This window comes from Morone saxatilis, unplaced genomic scaffold (genome assembly GCF_004916995.1).
Source record: "Morone saxatilis isolate NCDOM2014 unplaced genomic scaffold, NCSU_SB_2.0 Contig5, whole genome shotgun sequence".
In the NCBI taxonomy this organism is placed as follows: domain Eukaryota; kingdom Metazoa; phylum Chordata; class Actinopteri; family Moronidae; genus Morone; species Morone saxatilis.
The window spans coordinates 13,528,445-13,548,425 of NW_023340095.1; the positions used below are offsets into that span (position 1 = coordinate 13,528,445).

The following is a 19,981-nucleotide window of genomic DNA, read 5'->3' on the forward strand; positions in this document are numbered from 1 at the left end:
GAAGATCTATTGGCAGAAATTGAATATAATATTCATAGGTATGTATATGTAGGGTAAAGGGAGTTGTACAGTTGTTACACTAGATGCCACTAAATCCTACACACTGGTCCTTTAATAGAGACAAGTAGAGTAATACGGCTCAGTGGCGTTGAGGACCTACAAGGTTCTTTGGGTTTTCTATTTGTAACAAGTCAGTGAAAGAAAAGTACATTTAAGTAAACTTGCTCAATTTGCCATAAAAATAAGACCAAAGTCCGTAGGATTCATCCTTAAGGGACCATGACCGTCTTTACAAAACAACCCGTCCGGTAGTTGTTGAGATATTTCAGTCTGAACCAAAGTGGTGGACCGACCGACAGACATCCCGCTAGCGTGACTAAAAATGATACTGAGTAATGTGTCTTCTTTCACAAAACCAGTTTTAACTCAAGTGTACACAACGAATTGCAGAGAGAATGTTAATCTGGCACCAGCCCAGACTTATTATTTACTGTTTGGCCAACTCACAGAATGAATGTTAATTAGCTGCAGCTGAGCAAATTTACTGGCGACAGTTGACATTATAGTCGATGAAATCAACAGTCACCAGGTTTAACTTTGACTATTTTATCAGTTTTTAAGATGAACAAAGACTATGCAGTCTGTTTTACAATATGATTCAATTTTCAAACTTTGTTCAAGGACGTTAGGATTCATTATTTGTGATTGAGTGCTTTGATGCAGTTTCAAGGGAATAACACATTTGCCTATCAAATCCATTTCTACATCATTAGCAGAACAATGTCCTACATACAGACATTGTTTAACCTAAATTTAAGGTGCAAACACTTTTATTTGTGCTGGTTTATTTTGTTTTCACCTCAACATGGTCATGAAGATACAGTAGCTCGAAGCAGCAACCGTACAATTCATCACAATGTAATATTTAAACCTTTTGTTGCAGCCAAACAAGCTGCGTGATTAGAAGAAATACACACAGCTGTTTTTTTTCACAGCTATTTTCCTCAGTACATGTGATATCCTCAATTGCTCGGGGGGCAAGGATTCACACAGTGGTCGGTTAACACCTCTGAGGCTCGGATAGATAAGATTCACGGTAAAAGTTCGCTAATATCTCAGAACTGACAGGAACTTTTCTGGGCATTTACAAAGTGTGACTTTAGTAAACCTGTGCTGGTTTGAATAACATCAAGAAAGCCGAGGAAAGATGGGAGGTGGGGGGGTTGGAGGGGGGAGCTTGCTCTTTGATGTATAGGATTGAGATGTGATGAGGTCTGTTCAAAGTGAGTACAAAGTAGTGTTAAGATGGAAAAAGCAAATGCAGCTTTAGTCAAGGTAGAGAAGCCGAGGTAGCAAGAGATGATGAAGAAATGTCCTGTCTCACCCAAAACGCAGGCAAAGAAGATGAAACGTTATCTGACATTAAATATAGATGCTTCCTTGTAAAGGTGTCTTGGCTTTAAAACACACTTTTGTAACCTATGAATTTTGAAACCCTGGGCGTGCTGTAGTATAAGAATGTAATAATCAATCATTAATTGTCTTATGTTGGAATGATAACTCATTATCTTTAGTAAGTCGTCAATTCAGCATTATGGGAATATTCTTGCCGACGGTTAGATGAGAAGATTGATACCACTCTCATGTACACTAGATATTAACCTACAGCTAACAGTCGATGAGCTTAGCTTAGCGTAAAGACTGGAAACAGGAGGAAAAAGTTAGCCTGGTTCACTCTGCAGGATGATGTATGTGACAGTAGAGGGATGTTTTCACATTCATCTTCATCTGCTGAAAGTTTCTCTGTACTCAGTGGAAATCAGATTTGAAGGGGCGGGGCCTATAATCATAATCTGTGATGTCACAAATGGTTTAGAAGTCAGTCCTGGTCCAGTTTGCATCTTCTACAAGTGTGATGTTGAAACCTGAAGCCACCAGGGTGTTTTACAGTTAAGTAGGAGACATCTTGTGTCCAGCAGGAAAACTTTAGAAATGAAAAATCAGCATATTAATATCTTCTGAAAATTTCAATGAGACAGAAAGAGTAAATGACTTATTAAGGATCCTTTTAATGTGGAAAATTATACATATCAGAAACACATTATTGTTTCAAGCAGACTATAAATATACATGTTTTATTACATGGGGGATCTTTAAATGATAGATAGTAGAAATTAAATGTAACCAAACCTTCTTTTGGACTCATTATGTCTACGTTTGACGAGCAGACTACATTTTCCTGCTGTGCAGTGGTTCTACTTCTCTCATTAGTTACTTGGACTTGAGTTGCAATACGCTGAAAATCTTCTACTTGATCTTGTTTACTGGCAAATCATTTCTTCAAACAATATTCTATATGGCTAACTGTAGTCTCCACCATTGCTCGTGTATTCAAGGAAGCTGTCTTCAGCTAAAAAACAGCACCTTGTAAAAGATTAAAACAACTAAAACAACTCCCTACAGCCGTCCTCATTTATCTCTGCATCAGGAGACAAGCCTCCAAACACACACTACTAACTACTTCTTCAATTAGAAGATACATCAGTGTTTGGCTTCTCACTGAGAAACATGCATTAAAAATAAATACATTACCTCTATTTAAACTAAATGTATTAAATTGTCTCACCTATTATGAAGTAAATACTTTACTCCGAGGCTCTGACACACGTTTTATGATTGATTACACATCCACATCCATTATTGCAACCTTCATCTCAGTAGGTGGTGTTTGTTTTCTGTCCTAGAAACACACTTAAACTACAACTACAAACTACATCATTTGTTAATACGGTTATGGGATTTGCTGTTTTCAGTGTGAAGGGTAAGGCAAGATCTGATCTGAGCCTCTGTTCAAGAATGACTTTTCTCTCTTTTTTGGGGTTTTGGACACAAGAAATGCTTCAATAGTCAAAAGTGTATCCAATACCACACACACCACAGTCTCACCTCTGCCTCTTCCATTGGAGCTGTTTAGCAAATCGAGATGTAGTCTGCTGTGCACCTGTGAGGAGAGATATAATTAGATGTGGTTTGTATGTGTGGATTTATGTAACGTTAAGCTCTTATTGAGTCAGCTCATCGATGAAATTACATAATCTTAAACCAAAGTAGATTTTAAACGTTTCTGCCACTTTGTCACACGAAGGTGCAGATTTTAAAAAAGTCGGGTGCAGAATCTGTTGGCTGCTGCTGTCATCACCATCAGTATCATGTTGGTGCTTGTTGTTGTTGTTTTGCTTGGTTGGATCACTGCCCTCATTTTTCCTCTGTTGCAGGTCCAGTGATGAAGCTGCAGCAGAGAACTCCTCGCCGGCGGGGCCAGCAGCCCAAGCTGCTAAACAGCCCCGAAGACAGCCTGTACTACAACCAGCTAAATGTGAGTTCAAAGTGCCGATAAAGGCCTTTGTCTGACTTTGGTTCCACATGATAATACAATTAAACCTACCTGTGCCAGACCCTGGAGCCCCACCCCCACGCTTCTCTGCCTCTTGTCTTGAACATGTGCTTATGCTCTTTATCTGTTGCTTTCATGTCAGGATGTCTGCCTTCACGGTGAATAATTGATGTGGTTTATCAAAGCTGAGCAAGATGCATGCTTCATCAGACTCACTTGAGCCCTTTGATCAGAAAAAATTATGCTGTGACTTCTGATATTATCAGCATCTGCTCGCATTCAACACAAAATCACTTTGAATTAAAAATTAATGACTCTCTGCTCATCTTTTGACTGTGTGCTCTTGGCCCTTTCCTCAGAGAACTCTGGATTACCAGGGGAGCAAGAGGAAGCCGAGAAAACTTGGGTAAATAACTGCTTTCCTACTTACAGCAACTCTAAACAGAGCAGGCCCTTTGTGGAATAGGAGAATCCAGAAATGGAGTTGTTTTCTTATAATGTAAATGGAGAGCCGAAAATAACAGGCTTCTTATGAGCAGTTGCTCTGCGTCATTAGAGAGGGGGTTACATATTAAGGCTTTGTCAGCATGCTAATTTTAATTGTTGAAGGTCTGACTTGTATTTGTACTATAAAATGACGTCCTGGTTGAGATCAGTGTGCTTTAGCAAATGCGTGAACGCCTCATCGCTGTATCTGCAAATATTGTTTTTAATCTAAATGTCTAGTTTTTCACATCCAGACGGCTCTGTATCCCTGTTACTTCTCAGCACTTTCTCGTCTTCTTTCCCATCTCAGTCAAATCAAAGTGCTGGATGGAGAAGATGAGTACTACAAATTACTGTCAACTGTGGAGTCAATCCCCGAGGAAGAGTACGCGACCGCCCCCCCCTCCCACCCTTTCTAGTGGGCCTCTCGTCAGTCAGAGCTGAGCCTTACAACCATGTCAACCGGTAAGACAGACGCACCAGACATGTAGACAGACACTCCAAAGAACATCCTCAGTGTTGGATGTGCTGTGGTATATGGAGCAAGTAGCAGCAGTGCAGAATAAGCGACCTGTACAGGCGATGCTCTCAGCTCTTAATCCAGTGTACAGGGACGACTTACTCATCAGTGATATTATTATTACAACAGTTTTCTATTAGCATTGTGTTATTTTCTGTGTAGCTAGCCACCACATTTTCTCGATTTCAGCTGAGGTTTCATCGCCATAATGCTTGATCACTAAATAAACACGTTGTTATTTAGCTTACAAACCGATGTGAAATGGTACAGATGTTGCATCAATAAATAAATTAATGCTACTCTGGGAGGGGAGGTTTCATTAATAAAAAACTATTTGCAAAGTCACAATGAAACACTTCATTGCATAGAGCATCCATTAATGTTATTAAATGTTTAAGCTCTATGCCAGGGCTGAAATAAACCTTTATTCTTATTGTCCATGTATCTACTAATTATTTTATTCTCTCAGAAATGTTAAAAATAATGACAAATGCCTGAGACAAAAGAAAAGTCTTCAAATTGTTTCGTCAGAAATTCCATAATATTCCATTTATTATGATATAGACTGAAGAGAAGCAATCAAATCCTTGGATTTTTAAGCTTTAACCACCTGGCGTTTGGTGTTTTATCTGAATAAATGACAACAATAACTAATCTTAACATTAAATTGATCATTGATTATTTTTTCTGTCAATTCACTTATCTAATATTGTTTCAGCGTCGCTCCAATGTTACTCTAAGGAGCTCCTCATCTTGCAGTCAGCCTGTTTCTAAACTCGGCGGTGTTAACCTGACTTGAAAACATCTAACTATTTTTGAGCACTATGTCTATTGTCTAAGACGGATCCAGAGACAAATCCCTATGAAAGCCAAAACTCTCCCTACGAGTTCTCCCACAGCGAGCTGCCTGTAGTTAGAGGGGCTTTGTGCTGTCTGAGTGCTGGAATCACCACACATAGCCTCACAGAGGCAGAGCTAGACCTCACTTTGAATTTCACCCTAAATACAGGAATTTTCTTTTAAGATGTGAAGTGTCGGAAATGCAGGGCTGGCGAGTTGATTTGTGGAGCTTTTTTTTTTTTCCTTTTCAATTTGCATATCATTTACTGCATCTCCCTTTGTTGACACCCGAGGGCCTGAGAGGAGATTTTGATCTTAATAGGAAGAGTAGGGTGGTATGACTGAGGATCTCATCCTCCTTATACTCAGCGGGGAAAACATTAGAGCTCTGCCTAGATAGCAAGACCGGCTTCACTTAGGTTCAGGTTCACAGGAATCCTGGTGGGTTAAAAGAGGCCCAAAGTGTTCATGAAATCCCACCGCTCAGTACTGTGAGGGTCAGACTCAGGTTGAGACACTAAGAACTGACATCACTGGTTATATGTCTTATTTCTCCTTTGTTTAAGCACGTGTTTCCTTAGATGCCTCCTCATAAAATGTAGTGTAGTCAAAACAAGTTGCGAGTGAAATCTAAGATGATACATGGTGTCAAGTGCTTGGTGTTTTGTCACTTTGACACTGTGGTTTTAACCCTGCCATTTTCCAACCATAACTATGCTGTGTGTTGTGTTGAACAGCCACAATGCTTGTAGTGGTATTATGGTTAAACAGTGTTTTAAATGTTACACAACCTCTACAAAGTGTTCTAACCCTTTTACAAATGAAGCAACCATTAAAAGTAAAAGTCCTGCATTCATGTTAGAAGGTTACAAGTCCAGATCTTTATGCAGAAACCGCCTCCTGTCGTTGATTATTAATATGTGCTCATTATTGGATTATTATTACTGATGCATTAATGTCTAAGCAGCGGTTTGCACAGCAGTTAGTTGAGGTGGAGCTCTTCTTTACCATGTTGGGTAGTTTAATCTTTAACAATGCATTGTATTTTATACAGAGCGTCATCAGAGGTTTTGTAAATAATAACTTCTAGGAACTCACAGCTGTTAAATATAGGTAGCCTGAAGTACAGAAGTTACTGTTCCTAACTGCACCACTTGGGTGAAAAGATGTAACACACAAAAGCATCCCTTATTTAATGAAATTTTTATATAAACATTGTGTTAATGTAATTTTCTCATGTCAATAAATACTGCAAAGTTTGAGATTTAGTTCCAATTATCTGTGGACAACAATTTCTGGCAAAAAAAGAGAAGAAATCAGCTGTTTCAATGGTCAAATTAGCTCACATAATTAAGCTGCATCAATAATAAAATCCCAGTCTTCTCAATTTATTGTCATTTTTCAAAGAGTAATACCCCAGACCACTGGCAGTGTTATAATGTGGTGTCACAGTTAGTTCAGAAGCATTTCACCTCCGGTTGTAGCCACAGATCCTGCAATAATTAAAATCCTCGTTGTGCATTACTCCCTTGCTGGGTTAGTTGGCTCCTCTGAAGAGCAGTCTGAAATAGGTCACCCCAGCACCCTGTAGTGCATCTTAAAAGTACACTGAATCAATTAAGTGTGATCATGCTCCCTTGATTATTTTGGCCCTGTTTTTACCACGGAGAGGAATTTCAAATAGGCTCACTAGTTTGAATAACAAGGTTGGACTGTGGTGACAAATGGTTCCAGAGTGGGTGTTTCTTCCCCTGTTTTTCTCTGCCAAATTAACTCCCTGGCTGATTGCCTGCTTTAGCATATGAGAGGAGGTGAGCGGAGGTGTGTACGTAATTGCCTTGGTTAGCTGATTATGTGTTGCGAAAAGGCGAATGTTATGAAATACTGTCGTCACTCTCATGAAAAGATGCTCTGACCCTAACCGAAGCTCCTGTGTTTTGCTCGGACTCCTGGTGGTCTTCTGCTGAGGGACGGGCGCAGTGTCGGCGTTCGAGGCCTGACACCTGTGTTCTCTTTAATACCTCTTCGTAAATCCAGCTCCATCTTGTTTTTCCTCATTAAATCTGACAACATCTGGTGCGGGAGAGAGGACTGCTTTAATGTGGCTAACATTACTGCTGGTGTTATTCTTGCCATTTTAAGCTATTTGCTTCATGTGCAGCACTTTCTTTTAAGCTACATCCATGGCAGCCCCAAACACTGTTATCCAAAGTTTTAAACCACCTTTATGAAAATCACTCGCGCTGCAGCCTTAACAAATGATGAAAAGCTTTTATTTTCTAAAGAAGCATACTTACCTTTTCACCTAATAGTGATGTCTCACTTCAAAGAGAGAACACGATTAGGCCAACATTGTCCTGTTTCTATATCCTGTGAGTTCAAAGGGAGAGTTTGAATACCTGTATTTCATGTGCAGCCTTTTCAAATACTGTTTTAATGCCGTTTACGTGCTTTAGATATCCAGATGTGTCCGTTTTCCACCACAGTAGAATATATCCCACTACATTATGATTGCATACCACCGTTTTTTTTAACAGTGTTTGTTTCCCACCAACGTGAAGGACAGGGGACGCACAAGACACCTAGAATAGCCACAAACTCAGCATTGTGATGCTCTTTGCTGGCTAATGATTGGTGCCAAAGAAAAGAACACGAGCGTCACCCAGATGTCAGATGTGTGTTGAGGGCCCTGAGCAGAACATTCCCCAAAGACGGCATTAATAAAGAAACTGGTTGAGCCGGGTAGAGACAGAGAGAGTAAGAGGCAAAGAGGAAGAAGGAGATAAAAGAGTCTGTTGAGTACATACATCAAAGGTCTCTTAATGACAAGGGATGCCATTAGGGTTACAGTGGCTTTTGTTTCAGCTTCCTCACACCTGCAGTTTGTTGAGGGTGCTCTATGCACTGTTTTGTTGTTAACATTTGCATGAATATAAAATGCATGCATGAGGAGATAAGAGTTTGTTCCTGGCTGCTAATCTTGGTGGGGACCAAATGTTTTTTTTGGTTAAAATTACAGCTTCCTTTTCCCATTTGCATGAGAGAGATGTAACCATTCAGTTGCTTCCCGGTATAAAGAGGGGTAAAGCTAGAACAATAGAGACAGTATGGAAAAGCTGTTATCCTGTACGCCATGAAATTTATTGACTTAAAAGTTTTCTTGGTGCCTCCGGTGCTGGAATGGGATTTGACAAATCAGAGCGTGAAATTGTGATTAGCCTCTCTCAGTTTGTAGACGGAGTGGGGCACTAGCAGACTTGGCATGGCCAAAGGTGTAACCTGTTTTGTTTTTGCCCCGGTGCTGCTTTCCCAGATGGTGGGACCAGCTGCCATTGAATAAACGCTGGACGAGTAACAGTGTGAGAATTACCACGGCCTTGTTTCGGTTTGGGATGCGTAACAGAAAGCTTGTCTTTTTGCCACTGCCAGGAGGAGCAGGGACGTATCACCTGGTGCTCAACCAGACGACCTTTTGATTAAGGTCAGAGTGAGGAAGAGTCCGGTATAAATGTTTTAAAATCTGTCCAACAGCTCCCAGATATTTGTGTAGTTGTCCATGCAGACCACCCACTGTCATTTTTACATCTCTACATATCCCCTAAGATCACCTGCTTACATACTATGTGCACACTCTTAGGTTTTCCTTTTTTTGAAACATTTTCTATTTTTATTGATATTTTTAAGAAAGATAAGTGGGTTTACACAGGCAACACAATACTACAGGAACAAGGTCATTCATTAACATAATGGGCTGCATCCTACAGAAAGAAATATGTAGTCAGTGTTTTCCTGTATTCTACACATTATATCATATCATAAGATACAAGTACATTTCACCTGTTTATTTCACTCTTTGATCTCCAAAAGTATCTTTTCTCTGATGAACATTTTTATTTAAATATTTACAAAATAAATACATATATACAGTTTGTTTAGTCCAGTACAACATATCATCTTATTTTAATGCTAAAAGAAAGTTACAGACTTGAACAAATTAATGTTAAAAAATACCTTTTTGCAGATATTTTCAGGCCTGTTTTTTGCGTTTTAAAGGAGTTGAGAACAAACAACTTATTTTATTAGCTGACTCATTCATTGATGACTTGTTTTTTTTTCAGTTTCCCACAAATATTGCCTATAGTTGCACTAAGCATGCAGCAGCTCTTATTACCTTGCTCAAGTGCTCTGGTGCAATAAAGCCTGGAAAGAAGTCGCTAAAATAAAAGTATATTTAAACATTTAAGTATTAAAAAAACGTAAACCGCCTGTTCTTAAAAGCTGACAACGTCTGAATATGTGAACTTTTTATTGTCATTATTCCTGGGAGAGCTCTGCAGGCTGTAACCTTGTACATCATCACAGAGAGGGAGAGTTTCCCTCCCTTTAGAGCTGGATTAACGCATGCAGGGTGGGCTGAGGGAAGGTAAAATGACCTGTCCCGCCTTACGTGACCCCAGGCCAACCCTGCACATTGCCAAGGCTTTGCTCTTTGCTCTTGAATATGCAGAGATCGTCCAGCTTCATAGGATCGGAAGAGAACGGGAGAGAGAGAGAAAAAAAAGAGTTGTATCGCATTGCAGGGAAAATTAGTGAGACCAAAGTTGGAGTTTCTGTGTGTTGGGGGCTGCGAACAATGGCAGCTTTCTGTCAGACAGCAACTTCAAAGGTCGGCTGAGTGACTGCTCTGAGTTATACTTTGTTGTAGATCACTGAGGAAATTCACAGATGTTTTCTCATACGAGACACCATTATAGCGGCTCAAGTACCCAGTAGCCTCGAGCGTCTCTCCCACTCCCCCCCCATCTCTCTCTCTCTCTCTCTCTCTCCCACACACTGAAACTGACTCTCTCTCTCTCACACACACACATGCACCCTCCCCTCCCTCAACCCCAACCCTCATCCCCATCTCTGATATCTCTTGTATGAGACAGATGTGGAACCTGTTTTCTCTCGAACTGTCCAGAGAATATGGAAAGTTAAAAAGGGTTCGTGTTGTGGCGTTGCCCCCTCGCTCTGTCAGATCCATAGTTCTGTCTGTCAGTTCGCTCAAAATGTCAAGATCGCATGCAGCTCCTCCTCTCCTCTCAGATCCGTATGCGGTCAGTGCAATGAGTAAAGTAGAATCGTTCAATTAAAGTGATATGAATTGAACACTGAACAGCAATAGTGAAAAAGTATTTTGAGTGTGCTCTTCCTCTTGTTCTTCCCTCTCTTCTGCAGATTGCCTTTGAACTGGACCCGAACCAAAACAAACTCAGCACCATTTATTGTACATTTTTATTTATTTATAGTAAACTGCTGTTTTATATGAGTCAAATAAATGTGTTTAAACTGCTGACTTTTGACTGTTGGTGTAATTTTTTTGTTGGGTTTTCTGGTAATTGCAAAACTTTATTATACAGTTAATAGAGAAATATAATTGACCACATTGGCATTATAGTCTCAGTTTAGATGTGTGTAATATATCTGCTTTTGTTTTAATTGGAATGATCTAAACAACACTTTTTGGGACAATGCAAAGTATAGTTGTGTTGTAATTGTCTCCAAAAGTTGTAAAAGTAATCCCAACATGTTTGTCACTTGTTGAACTTTTATAAAATGTTTAATTTTGTTTTCAACTCAGGAAACTTTTATATGTGCAGAAAAAGACCTGCTTCTGTTTCCTGTAAACACTGCAAGACTGTATCTTCTTTTTAGATATCCCGCTGATGCCCACACGTCTCTCAACAGTATTCCTGTTGATTGACTCTCTGCTTTATGGTTTAAAGTACTGTATGAAATACACGGATGGTACTGACTGATTCCATGTTCAAACCTTTGAGTGTCAGGCAGAAAACTATTGCAGTGGGGGGTTCCTCAAAGTTAATTTTCCCATTGAATGCCACAGGAAAAATTTCTTTTTGCCAAACCACTGCTGAGGTGACCCTGTAAAACTTGAGGCATGGCCACGAGACGGTAAAGGTTTGGAGCAAGTAAATTACCTCGGGGAGTGGACATTGTGTCAAGCACACAGTCATGAATTTCTTACAAACTATATCAAAGTCCTGCTCAGCCAAATCCACTCCTCAGCTGGAGTCCTATTGAGATGCATTAAAATGTAAGAACTTGCATTTAGGTGCCGAACCGAGTATCTCAAAGGAAGATATCAATAATTTGGTAATGCTGATGGTTCGCAAAATTCATGCAGTTGTCATATATGGCTGAAATTTGCCTTTGCATAGCATGACAGCTCACATGTAAAGCAGATTTATGTGAAAATCCACCCTAAATCAGAATTAATCTGCTAATTTGAATGTCCACAAGTCGTTGCTGCTGCTCGGGTTCGTAGAGGAATCCTAATTCTGTTTTAGGGTGGATTCTCCCAACTTTACCAGTTGTCTGGTTTGACATAAGAGAGCAGATTACAACATTTGACATTTATCTGACATTTAAACCTGGAAGCAAAAACTAACTGACAGCGCTTTTCTGCACAAATACAAACTTTTGGGACTCAGACTGTGAAAGTGTTTACTGCAGTGACGTCTGTGCTAGTTAGTAAATGAGTTGGTAACAGCTGGTTAACTGTGTTTACAACACTGTTGTCAAAATCCTTTACTTAAAATTGCATAAAGTGAATACATGGACACTAATAAAAGTACATTTTACAGTGAAAAATATTGTGGGAGCACTTTCTAATAAGGTATCCTTATAAACTGTTTATACACGGTAACTAACAGCTTCATAAGTGTTTAATAAACTAGTTAATACTACTTTAAAAATCAGTTATAAGCCATTAATAAGAACAAAAATATCCCTTTTGCTGTTGTTTCCTCTTCCAGCATGACACATTGTCTTTTTATCTTGGATAAAATAGATATAGTGTATAAAAACTCATTATTAATGACTTATTAACATACTGTAGACCTGAATGGTTAGTAGAAAGTGAGAAACCTTGAGTATTTATTAATATTTTACCTACATTTATAACTGAATAATTACTCAAATAGAAAGGATAAACACCAGTCAAAGGCATATTTCACAATCTGGCAACCCAACTTGTTCTTACTGATCTATAAACCATTCGGCAATTTTAAAATTCTCTTTTCACCTGTTTTGAGCTCCTTTTGTGTCAAAATCCTTTAATACCAAAATGCACAAAGTGAATACATGGACGCCAATAACGTACAATTCACAGGTAACAGCTTTATAAATGGTTAATTACTCATTTAGAAATACTTTATAGATTTGGAATCCATTAATAAGATTGTGTTTTGGGTTGCCAGGTTGTGAAGAAAATCCTTTTGGCTGCACGTTGTTATCCTGCAGCAGGATTTTTCACAGTTTGGCAGCCTGAAAGTTTTTCTTATTAGTTGCTTCTAACTGATTTATGAAGCATGAGTAAATGATTTATTAACCATCGGTAGAGTAATTAGTAATAACTTTAAAACAGCGTATAAACAAGTATATTTCTTGATCATGAAAACAAACATTTATAGTGGGACCGAGGTGATTTTCCAGTAGTCACGTATAGGTGTAACTTATTCAAGAGTTACTACTAAAGTACACACACACTCTCTCATATGTAAACGTTAAATATAATAGGATGTGGCTCAGGATTCAAAGTGACCTTCTTGTTCTCTGAATATTTTTATTAGCTCTATACAACAAACTGCATCACCTACTGCTTCCATAACTTGATGTAAACAAGGTTAATCTCCACTAGTTTTTTTTTTATCAGCCAACAGTGTGACTACACCAGTCCTGTAGCCAGTTTTGTAGTTTAACATGGCTCCAGTGCAGCCCAGCAGGACTCCCCCTTTCCCTCATGACTGTGTGTAAAGCCGTGGGAGAGGACTGGGAACATTAATCCCTTCAAAGGAACAGATCTAATTCAAAATCTGCCGCTCCAAACTAGTTGAGAGGACAGTGATTGTTTCTGCAGGGAAGCGAGATAAAGATCAGAGAGTTGATATAGAAAAACTACAACTTCCATTTTGACTGCTGTGCCACAAAAGTTTGGATATTATCTTACGAGAACTGCATACTTTTGCCTTTATTAAATGTTCTGAAACAAAGAAAAAGGACAAAATGTGATATTATATTCCTGATTAAGTTCCCTTAGATTATAAATACCTCTGTTTAATGCGGATGCTTCAGTGCACGACATCCTGTGACTGAGAGCCTCCTCACTGACATACTGACAAGTTTATAAGAAAACAGAATTGACACATCAGCATTTCAAGTGTTGCTTTTGTCACCTGATTTTAAGTAGAAGTTTCCCCCCTTTGTGTCATGTTAAGTAACATGTTATAATTTGAATTAGCTGCTGGGAATTCACCCTGAGGCTCTTGAGCTCAGCTACATTTTAATACTCAACAAAGAGAATAAAAAAGAAATAAAAAAAAATCTAAATTAGGAGTAAGGTTCTGATAAAACAAATGAGTGAAATGAGTGAAGGAGAAATAAGTATTTAAATAATTCAGAGAGGGCATAATTAAGTGTTTAATGCTGTGCTGTGGTTCAAAGGAACAACAAAGACATTTTAATTTTAAATTAGAAACGTAAAAGAGACGCAGATTCTTCAGAGATGAGAACTTTGTGTTGAGTCACTTGATTTGGTCTCTTTCCTCCATCAAACAGTCAGGCGACGCTCTTGGAGATCTCCAGAGATAACAATGTCACATTGTCACATAGGGTTCTGCTACAAATCCTTAATTACAAAAAGAGGATCAGATGACTACAGCAACCAATACCGGGGTCTCCAGGCGGCATGGGGGTCTTTGATCAAGAAAATCCAATTATTTGTGTATATACATTTCCCACATAGTGATTACTTCATTAATTGTCCCGCCTTTATCTCCTCCCTTCCCATCCCCCCTAATAATCAGCTCCTTTATCCAGACCAACAAACACACCATAGGAGCTTTGTGGATTCAAAGGATTTGCTTTCCCCTCTCAAAGAGCCGCTATTCTTTGATGATTGGGCAGCGGCAAACTTCAAAGTAATAAATCTTATTTCTGACTGGCTGGCGGCCCACCAAAGTCCTTATCAAATTCTAAGAAGTGATCCCTCACTCTTCAGATAGACCGAGGATATCTGGGAGAGAGGAAGCAACCGGAGAGAGTGCGGAGACCCTGCTCGGCTCGGTATTTCACCGCGAATGCGCACATTTATCTCGAATTAGTGCTTTTTTTTTATTTTTATTTTTGTTTCCACCGAGAGGGAGGAGGACGTTTACCATGGCAGCAGTGGCTGTACTGCGGAATGAGACACTCCAGGCTTTCCTCCAGGTTGGTGCGCAACTTTCTGTTTACTTTGACGACTTTGAATAACTTGTGAACTTGCTCATCCCGGGGTTTGGTTTCCGAGACTTTTATATTAAGAAATTAAATAGAAATAAAAAAAATAAATAATAATAATAATTAAAAAAAAAAAAAAAGTCGTGCTCCCTTCATAGTCCAGTGCCATATAATTGAATTAGCACCGTGTTAATGGCTCCTGCTGCAACATAACGCCAACTTTAATGTCACATCACTGAGATTCAGGCTCACAGGATCGATTTAAAAGCACATTGAATTCAAAACCCCCTTTCAGCATTAGCCTGGTTGTTAAAGCGCAGCACATTGTTGCTGTGTGTCCTTTGTAACCTCGTAAAGTGTGTTTAGAAATCATGATTGTAATACAGAAAATGTGTGTCTCGGTTATCCAGGATCGCACTCCCAACTCTTCTCCAGAGAACTGTAAGCACTCTCCGCTGGCTCTCCTGGCTGCCACTTGTAACCGGATCGGCCATCACCACGGATCAAACCCCACAGACTTCCTCCAGGTCCCTTACGACCCCACTCTGGGCTCCCCTTCGCGTTTATTTCACCCGTGGACTAACGAGGCGACCCCTCAGAGCAGCCTGGCCAGCAACTCCACTTTCGGACTATCCTCCAAGCCCCAGCTGTCTGCGCACATCCAGAGCTCCTTCAGCTCGCACCACGAACTGCCCCTCACCCCTCCGGCGGACCCCTCGTACCCCTATGACTTCTCCCCGGTGAAGATGTTACCTTGCTCCATGCAGTCTCTGCAGTCCACCTGCCCCCCCACCTACGTCCCCGCTGTCAGTTACGCAGCCCCAACTCCCATCCCGCCCGCCATGCCAAGTTTTGTCACGGGACCCTCTGGCCTTGTGCACCAGCAGCAGAGACAGTTGTCCCCCAACCCTGGAGAGGATATTCCGTGGTGGAGCCTGCAGCAGGGGAACCACGTCAGTCACTCTTCCTCCCTCGGTCCCCATCGCTTCCAGCTGCAGAGGGGCTTGGTTCTGGGACATACGGACTTTGCGCAATATCAGACGCAAATCGCGGCTCTGCTGCACACAAAGTCCCCTCTCGCAACCGCGCGGCGGTGCAGGAGGTGCAGGTGTCCCAACTGCCAGTCCTCCACGTCCAGCGACGAGCCTGGGAAGAAGAAGCAGCACATATGTCACATACCGGGTTGCGGGAAAGTTTATGGGAAAACTTCTCACCTCAAAGCGCACCTGAGGTGGCACTCTGGAGAGCGGCCGTTTGTGTGCAACTGGCTCTTCTGTGGGAAGAGTTTCACCAGGTCGGACGAGCTGCAGAGACACCTGAGGACTCACACGGGGGAGAAGCGCTTTGTTTGCCCGGACTGCTGCAAGAGGTTCATGAGGAGTGACCACTTGGCAAAACATGTCAAAACTCACCAGAACAAAAAAAGCAAGTGCCACGACAAGACACTCGACCACGTCAAAAGGGAGGACACGAGGAATATGTTGTAACACACCTTGTAGTCGTTTTAAACCAGTAGAAAATCACTAGTGCAATACAGTCAGTCCTACATTAGTTAAAGTACACAGTGAGCTGCGTTTTTATAGGGTATTTCTCTTTATTTTGTTGGTTGGTTTCTTACATCCTGACACTAGTTTCTAACATTGCTGGTCTGTGTAGCACATTTTTGTATATATATAAAGTTTCATAAGTTAATTTGGGACCATGGAGAAGTTATAGCTCATGAGTTTGAATTCACTGTCTATATCATATCAAGAAGACAAGTTTTCAACTTGTGTTTTGATCATTGTCTTCGGTGGAAGATTTCACTCCCCTGTAAATTATATTTAATAGCTTTTGTTGAATGAAAGTGTCCGTTTTTTGCTCCTTATGGGGTGTTTTTAAGCATGCTCTTGAAAAGATCTGCTATTGTTGATATGACCCAAATACTGTGTGAGAATAAAGATTATAACATTTTCCTCAACTCAGAATAATTCATTTAATATCTCTCAGTTATATGGGTGATGAGACTGATTGCACATAATCAGCTTTAATGTGTAAAGAAAATAGATTCAGTGTAACCTGAATTAGTGTGCCTTGTGAATTGTTCAAAGTTTGACAACAGTAAAACCCAGTTAGTAATTTCCAACTCATTTTGTTCAGTAAAATCTCAAATTTAAGTGATTTCAATACTAAAAAGTGTGATAATATTTAGCTTCCGGCTGTTGGTGATGGTCAGAAATGAGAAATCCACCCAAAATTGAACAATGTTTAATATCACTTTGGATATGCTGAAGATGAAAAAAGGTGTCTGCGTTTTTAAAATTCAATTTCTTGCCCTGCTATTTTGCTGCTGTTGTTGTTTAACCTTTAACATAAGCGAAGCCATATTTATTCAGGTAACACAGAGGTGAGAGAAGTTGAGTTAGTCTGGGCTGCATTTGAACATCTTCACATAAAATAGCTGGAAATATACACACACTCTGTAAACAGTGAAATGTAGCTGTGTGAGCTCTGATAATTGGCGGCCAACTGAGTAAAAACTGACATATAAAGCATGTAGGAGATTCCTCTCCATCATGTGAAGACCTGAACGCTTCAAAAGGTGCATACAGGTGCTAATATTCTGAAACACAATTTAACTCCAAACTCAACCTTTTCAGTGTTAACTTCAGTAAAATATGAGGTGAGAGGTTTGAACTTAAGAATAGCTCATTTTAATGGGGTGGAAAAAATGCAAACAACCTTCACAGTAAATGAAATAAAATTTTAGTTTGGAGAATATCACACATTTTCCCATTTTCTTCACAGTTGATGTTAATTTTTCTGCCATTAGAATCCACTGTAGGGATGCTTTTAATTTGTTAATGCACTCTTAACAGATGTGGTCTGTTTGCTTTGTGCGTTTTACATTTACCTCTGAGGACTTTGCAGTGACACCGTAGGCTGAGATGAGACCCATTAACAGAGAGCCACTTTGCCTCTTAGCTGGAATATCACTGGGTTTGTGTTACATGCAGGAAGTTTAATGTCTTAACTCAGCGGACCGTTGGCCACAGTCCAGCTATCTGACCAAATCTTTGTCCAACAATTAGCATCTGTAGGTTATATTGCACTCTTACCACACACTTACACCTACGTTAAGTGTCGTGTCGAGTCCTCCGACCGCAGTCTGTCTTATCATTGCTACATGCTGATCAGTGTTTTATGTTGACTTCCTCCAATCAGACTTTCCAGGTGGATGTAAAGTGACCTAAAAAAACCTTGATTTTCTAACCATAAGGCAACTACGTCCATATAACATTCAACACTTGAAGTGATGAACTCTTCAGTATCCAATAGATCTGAATGATGATCCAAACATCCAGTTCAATAACCACACAGAGCAGTGACACTGTCCTCCTGTCTGTCTTTTGAGGGATCACTGAAAATGTCAGTATGAACAGAACAACCGATGCCATTCATTGGCATTTTGAACTGTCAGTTTTCTGCCTCAACAGCGCCCCCTTTTGTAAGTTGCCTCAGTGGTTCAGACAAATATTATTATGACCTGAAAGACAATTACATGACAAATCAGAGAAAAACCTCTCTTTCTATTCTTTTACATCTAACATGTTGGTGTATAACATGTTTGAGTCCGTTTGTATTTCTCAGTTTTACTCCTGTTGTTAATCCAACGGTGCAAATATAGTTTGTTTTGGTGTCCTTGTTGCATTGTTGGGTTGAAATCCTGTTTAGTTTGCTTAATTATCCTGACACAGCTCATTTCATCTGGTGACTTAAAGCTGCAACACAGTGACTTTAAGATCCAATTTAACATCCAAATCTAAACACACCGTCGCAGGTTGCTTTAAAAACAGGGTTTGATCTCGCTCGCTCCCAAACTGACTTAGCCTAAGCAAAGGCAGGTGCTTCAAATGATATTTCTCCTTACAATATGTAACAATGTTGTCCCAATGCAAGGATAACCCAGCAATTATTATGTTTCCTAGTGTTGTTAGAGGTTTGTTTACATCAGTAGGCTAATTGTAGCAGACATTTTTTAATGATCATCAAATGAAAAATACGATGAAGATGTTTCAGTTCTTTACAATTAAAGTGTAACTCATATGGTAATAAAATGCTGATCTGACCTTTAAAAGAAATATTTAGTCTATTATTACCATTATGTCTGCTGTTAGATGTATCAGCTTTAGTATTTGGACCAGCCACATTATACCGCACTGTACTGTACTATTTTCTGTACATACGGTTGTACGTGCTGCTGTGTGCTCATTGCTCATGGTAGTAGAGACTCTGAGAGTTTATCCAGTTTTACCAAATTCCAGGAATGAACAATCTGCATGAATATTAACATACATTTATCACAAAAAGGGGAAAAAAGCTACAGTAATATGATGAGATGTGTCCATTTGAACTGTAAAGTCTTTATCCATTTTTTGTGATCCTATTATAAAATGATGCCTATGGATGGATGTGTTGAATGCACTAGACTGGCTCTGCACAAAGGCATTGTTCAGCTCTGATTTGCCTTCACTGTCCAACTTTAGTCTCTATTCTCTAACACTGTAGGAGGCCATAATGCTTAATTGTTCACAGAAAGGATATTATATGTTGTGGCTTAAGTTTATTTTATAAAAAATGAATGAAAGATTTAAGAACTTCAAATATTCATATTGAAAATGTCCATGTAGGATTTAAAATAATTTAATCTCCGCTGTCTGATAGAAAAAAAAAAGCATCATTAATATTATTAGCCTTATAAGCATTATTGCAGATTAAATGCTCATTCCTAATGATCTCATTCTGTATGTCATTCCCTTCAGGGTTACACAGTTCAACCAACCTTTTATAACACTTATGAGCAGTTATTAAAAGGTTTAAAACACAATAATAATACTATAATGTAGTTACAAGCAGATATACATTTTAAAGTCTTTATTAATGTTTAATAATGTCAACAACTGTAACTCCTGTGGAGCATTTATAACAATCACTGGTGCAAAACTGACCAATTTGGATCAATACAGCATCAATACAGTTGCAATAATTTTACCATGAGTAGAAAACCAAACAGGCAATGGGCTGTTTGAGTTATGTTATGTTTTAGTGTTTATTTACCCAAAGTAACATATGGCTGTGAACTGTTACTGTAGCTCTTTTTAAACTTATACATCACCATTATGATAATATGTGTAGTTTTGAATGTTATATGCAAACTAACAATACATTTATTACAGTTTAGGGGTAAAACGTGAGCTTGTTGCCACACTGGGTCAAAACTTGTACATAGTAAAACAACCTTATAGAAAATAACATTGTATGAAAACAACCCATTGGTACTTGGTAACTTATGGATACTAAGTATTTGTTATTTCATATTTATTGATAGTATTTATAATTTAAATTGTGTTTATTTATTATCTTTATATTTAAGTACCTTTTATACTTTTGCAAACACCATCCACGGATGAAGACCAAACGAG

General features: G+C 39.3%; 2 protein-coding genes across 3 annotated transcripts in view; both read left to right on the forward strand.

Moving 5' to 3' along the window:
• The window catches only part of myo3b (myosin IIIB), a 62,128-nt gene extending 51,639 nt beyond the window's left edge, over nt 1-10,489 (forward strand). The window contains exons 33-36 of one of the 2 annotated variants that reach the window (XM_035676694.1): nt 3,276-3,376; nt 3,754-3,800; nt 4,191-4,345; nt 10,461-10,489. In XM_035676694.1, the coding sequence (XP_035532587.1) occupies nt 3,276-3,376; nt 3,754-3,800; nt 4,191-4,299 (257 nt within the window). In that variant the 3' untranslated portion in view covers nt 4,300-4,345; nt 10,461-10,489. Of the gene's footprint in view, nt 1-3,275; nt 3,377-3,753; nt 3,801-4,190; nt 4,346-10,460 lie in introns of those variants that run through there. The other variant, XM_035676692.1, reaches the window with a different exon arrangement.
• A 3,843-nt stretch (nt 10,490-14,332) lies between these two features.
• On the forward strand, nt 14,333-16,425 carry sp5a (Sp5 transcription factor a). Its single transcript, XM_035676876.1, has 2 exons — nt 14,333-14,510; nt 14,930-16,425. Exons 1-2 carry the CDS (start codon nt 14,460-14,462, stop codon nt 16,004-16,006), a joined length of 1,128 nt encoding a protein of 375 aa, XP_035532769.1. The 5' UTR covers nt 14,333-14,459; the 3' UTR covers nt 16,007-16,425.
• The last annotated feature ends 3,556 nt before the right edge of the window (nt 16,426-19,981 follow it).

Excerpts from the sequence above, each read along its gene's own strand:
- sp5a (XM_035676876.1), top strand. The coding sequence starts at position 14,460 with ATGGCAGCAGTGGCTGTACTGCGGAATGAGACACTCCAGGCTTTCCTC. Across the intron at positions 14,511-14,929 it reads CACTCCAGGCTTTCCTCCAG|GATCGCACTCCCAACTCTTC; the intron begins GTTGGTGCGCAA and ends TCGGTTATCCAG.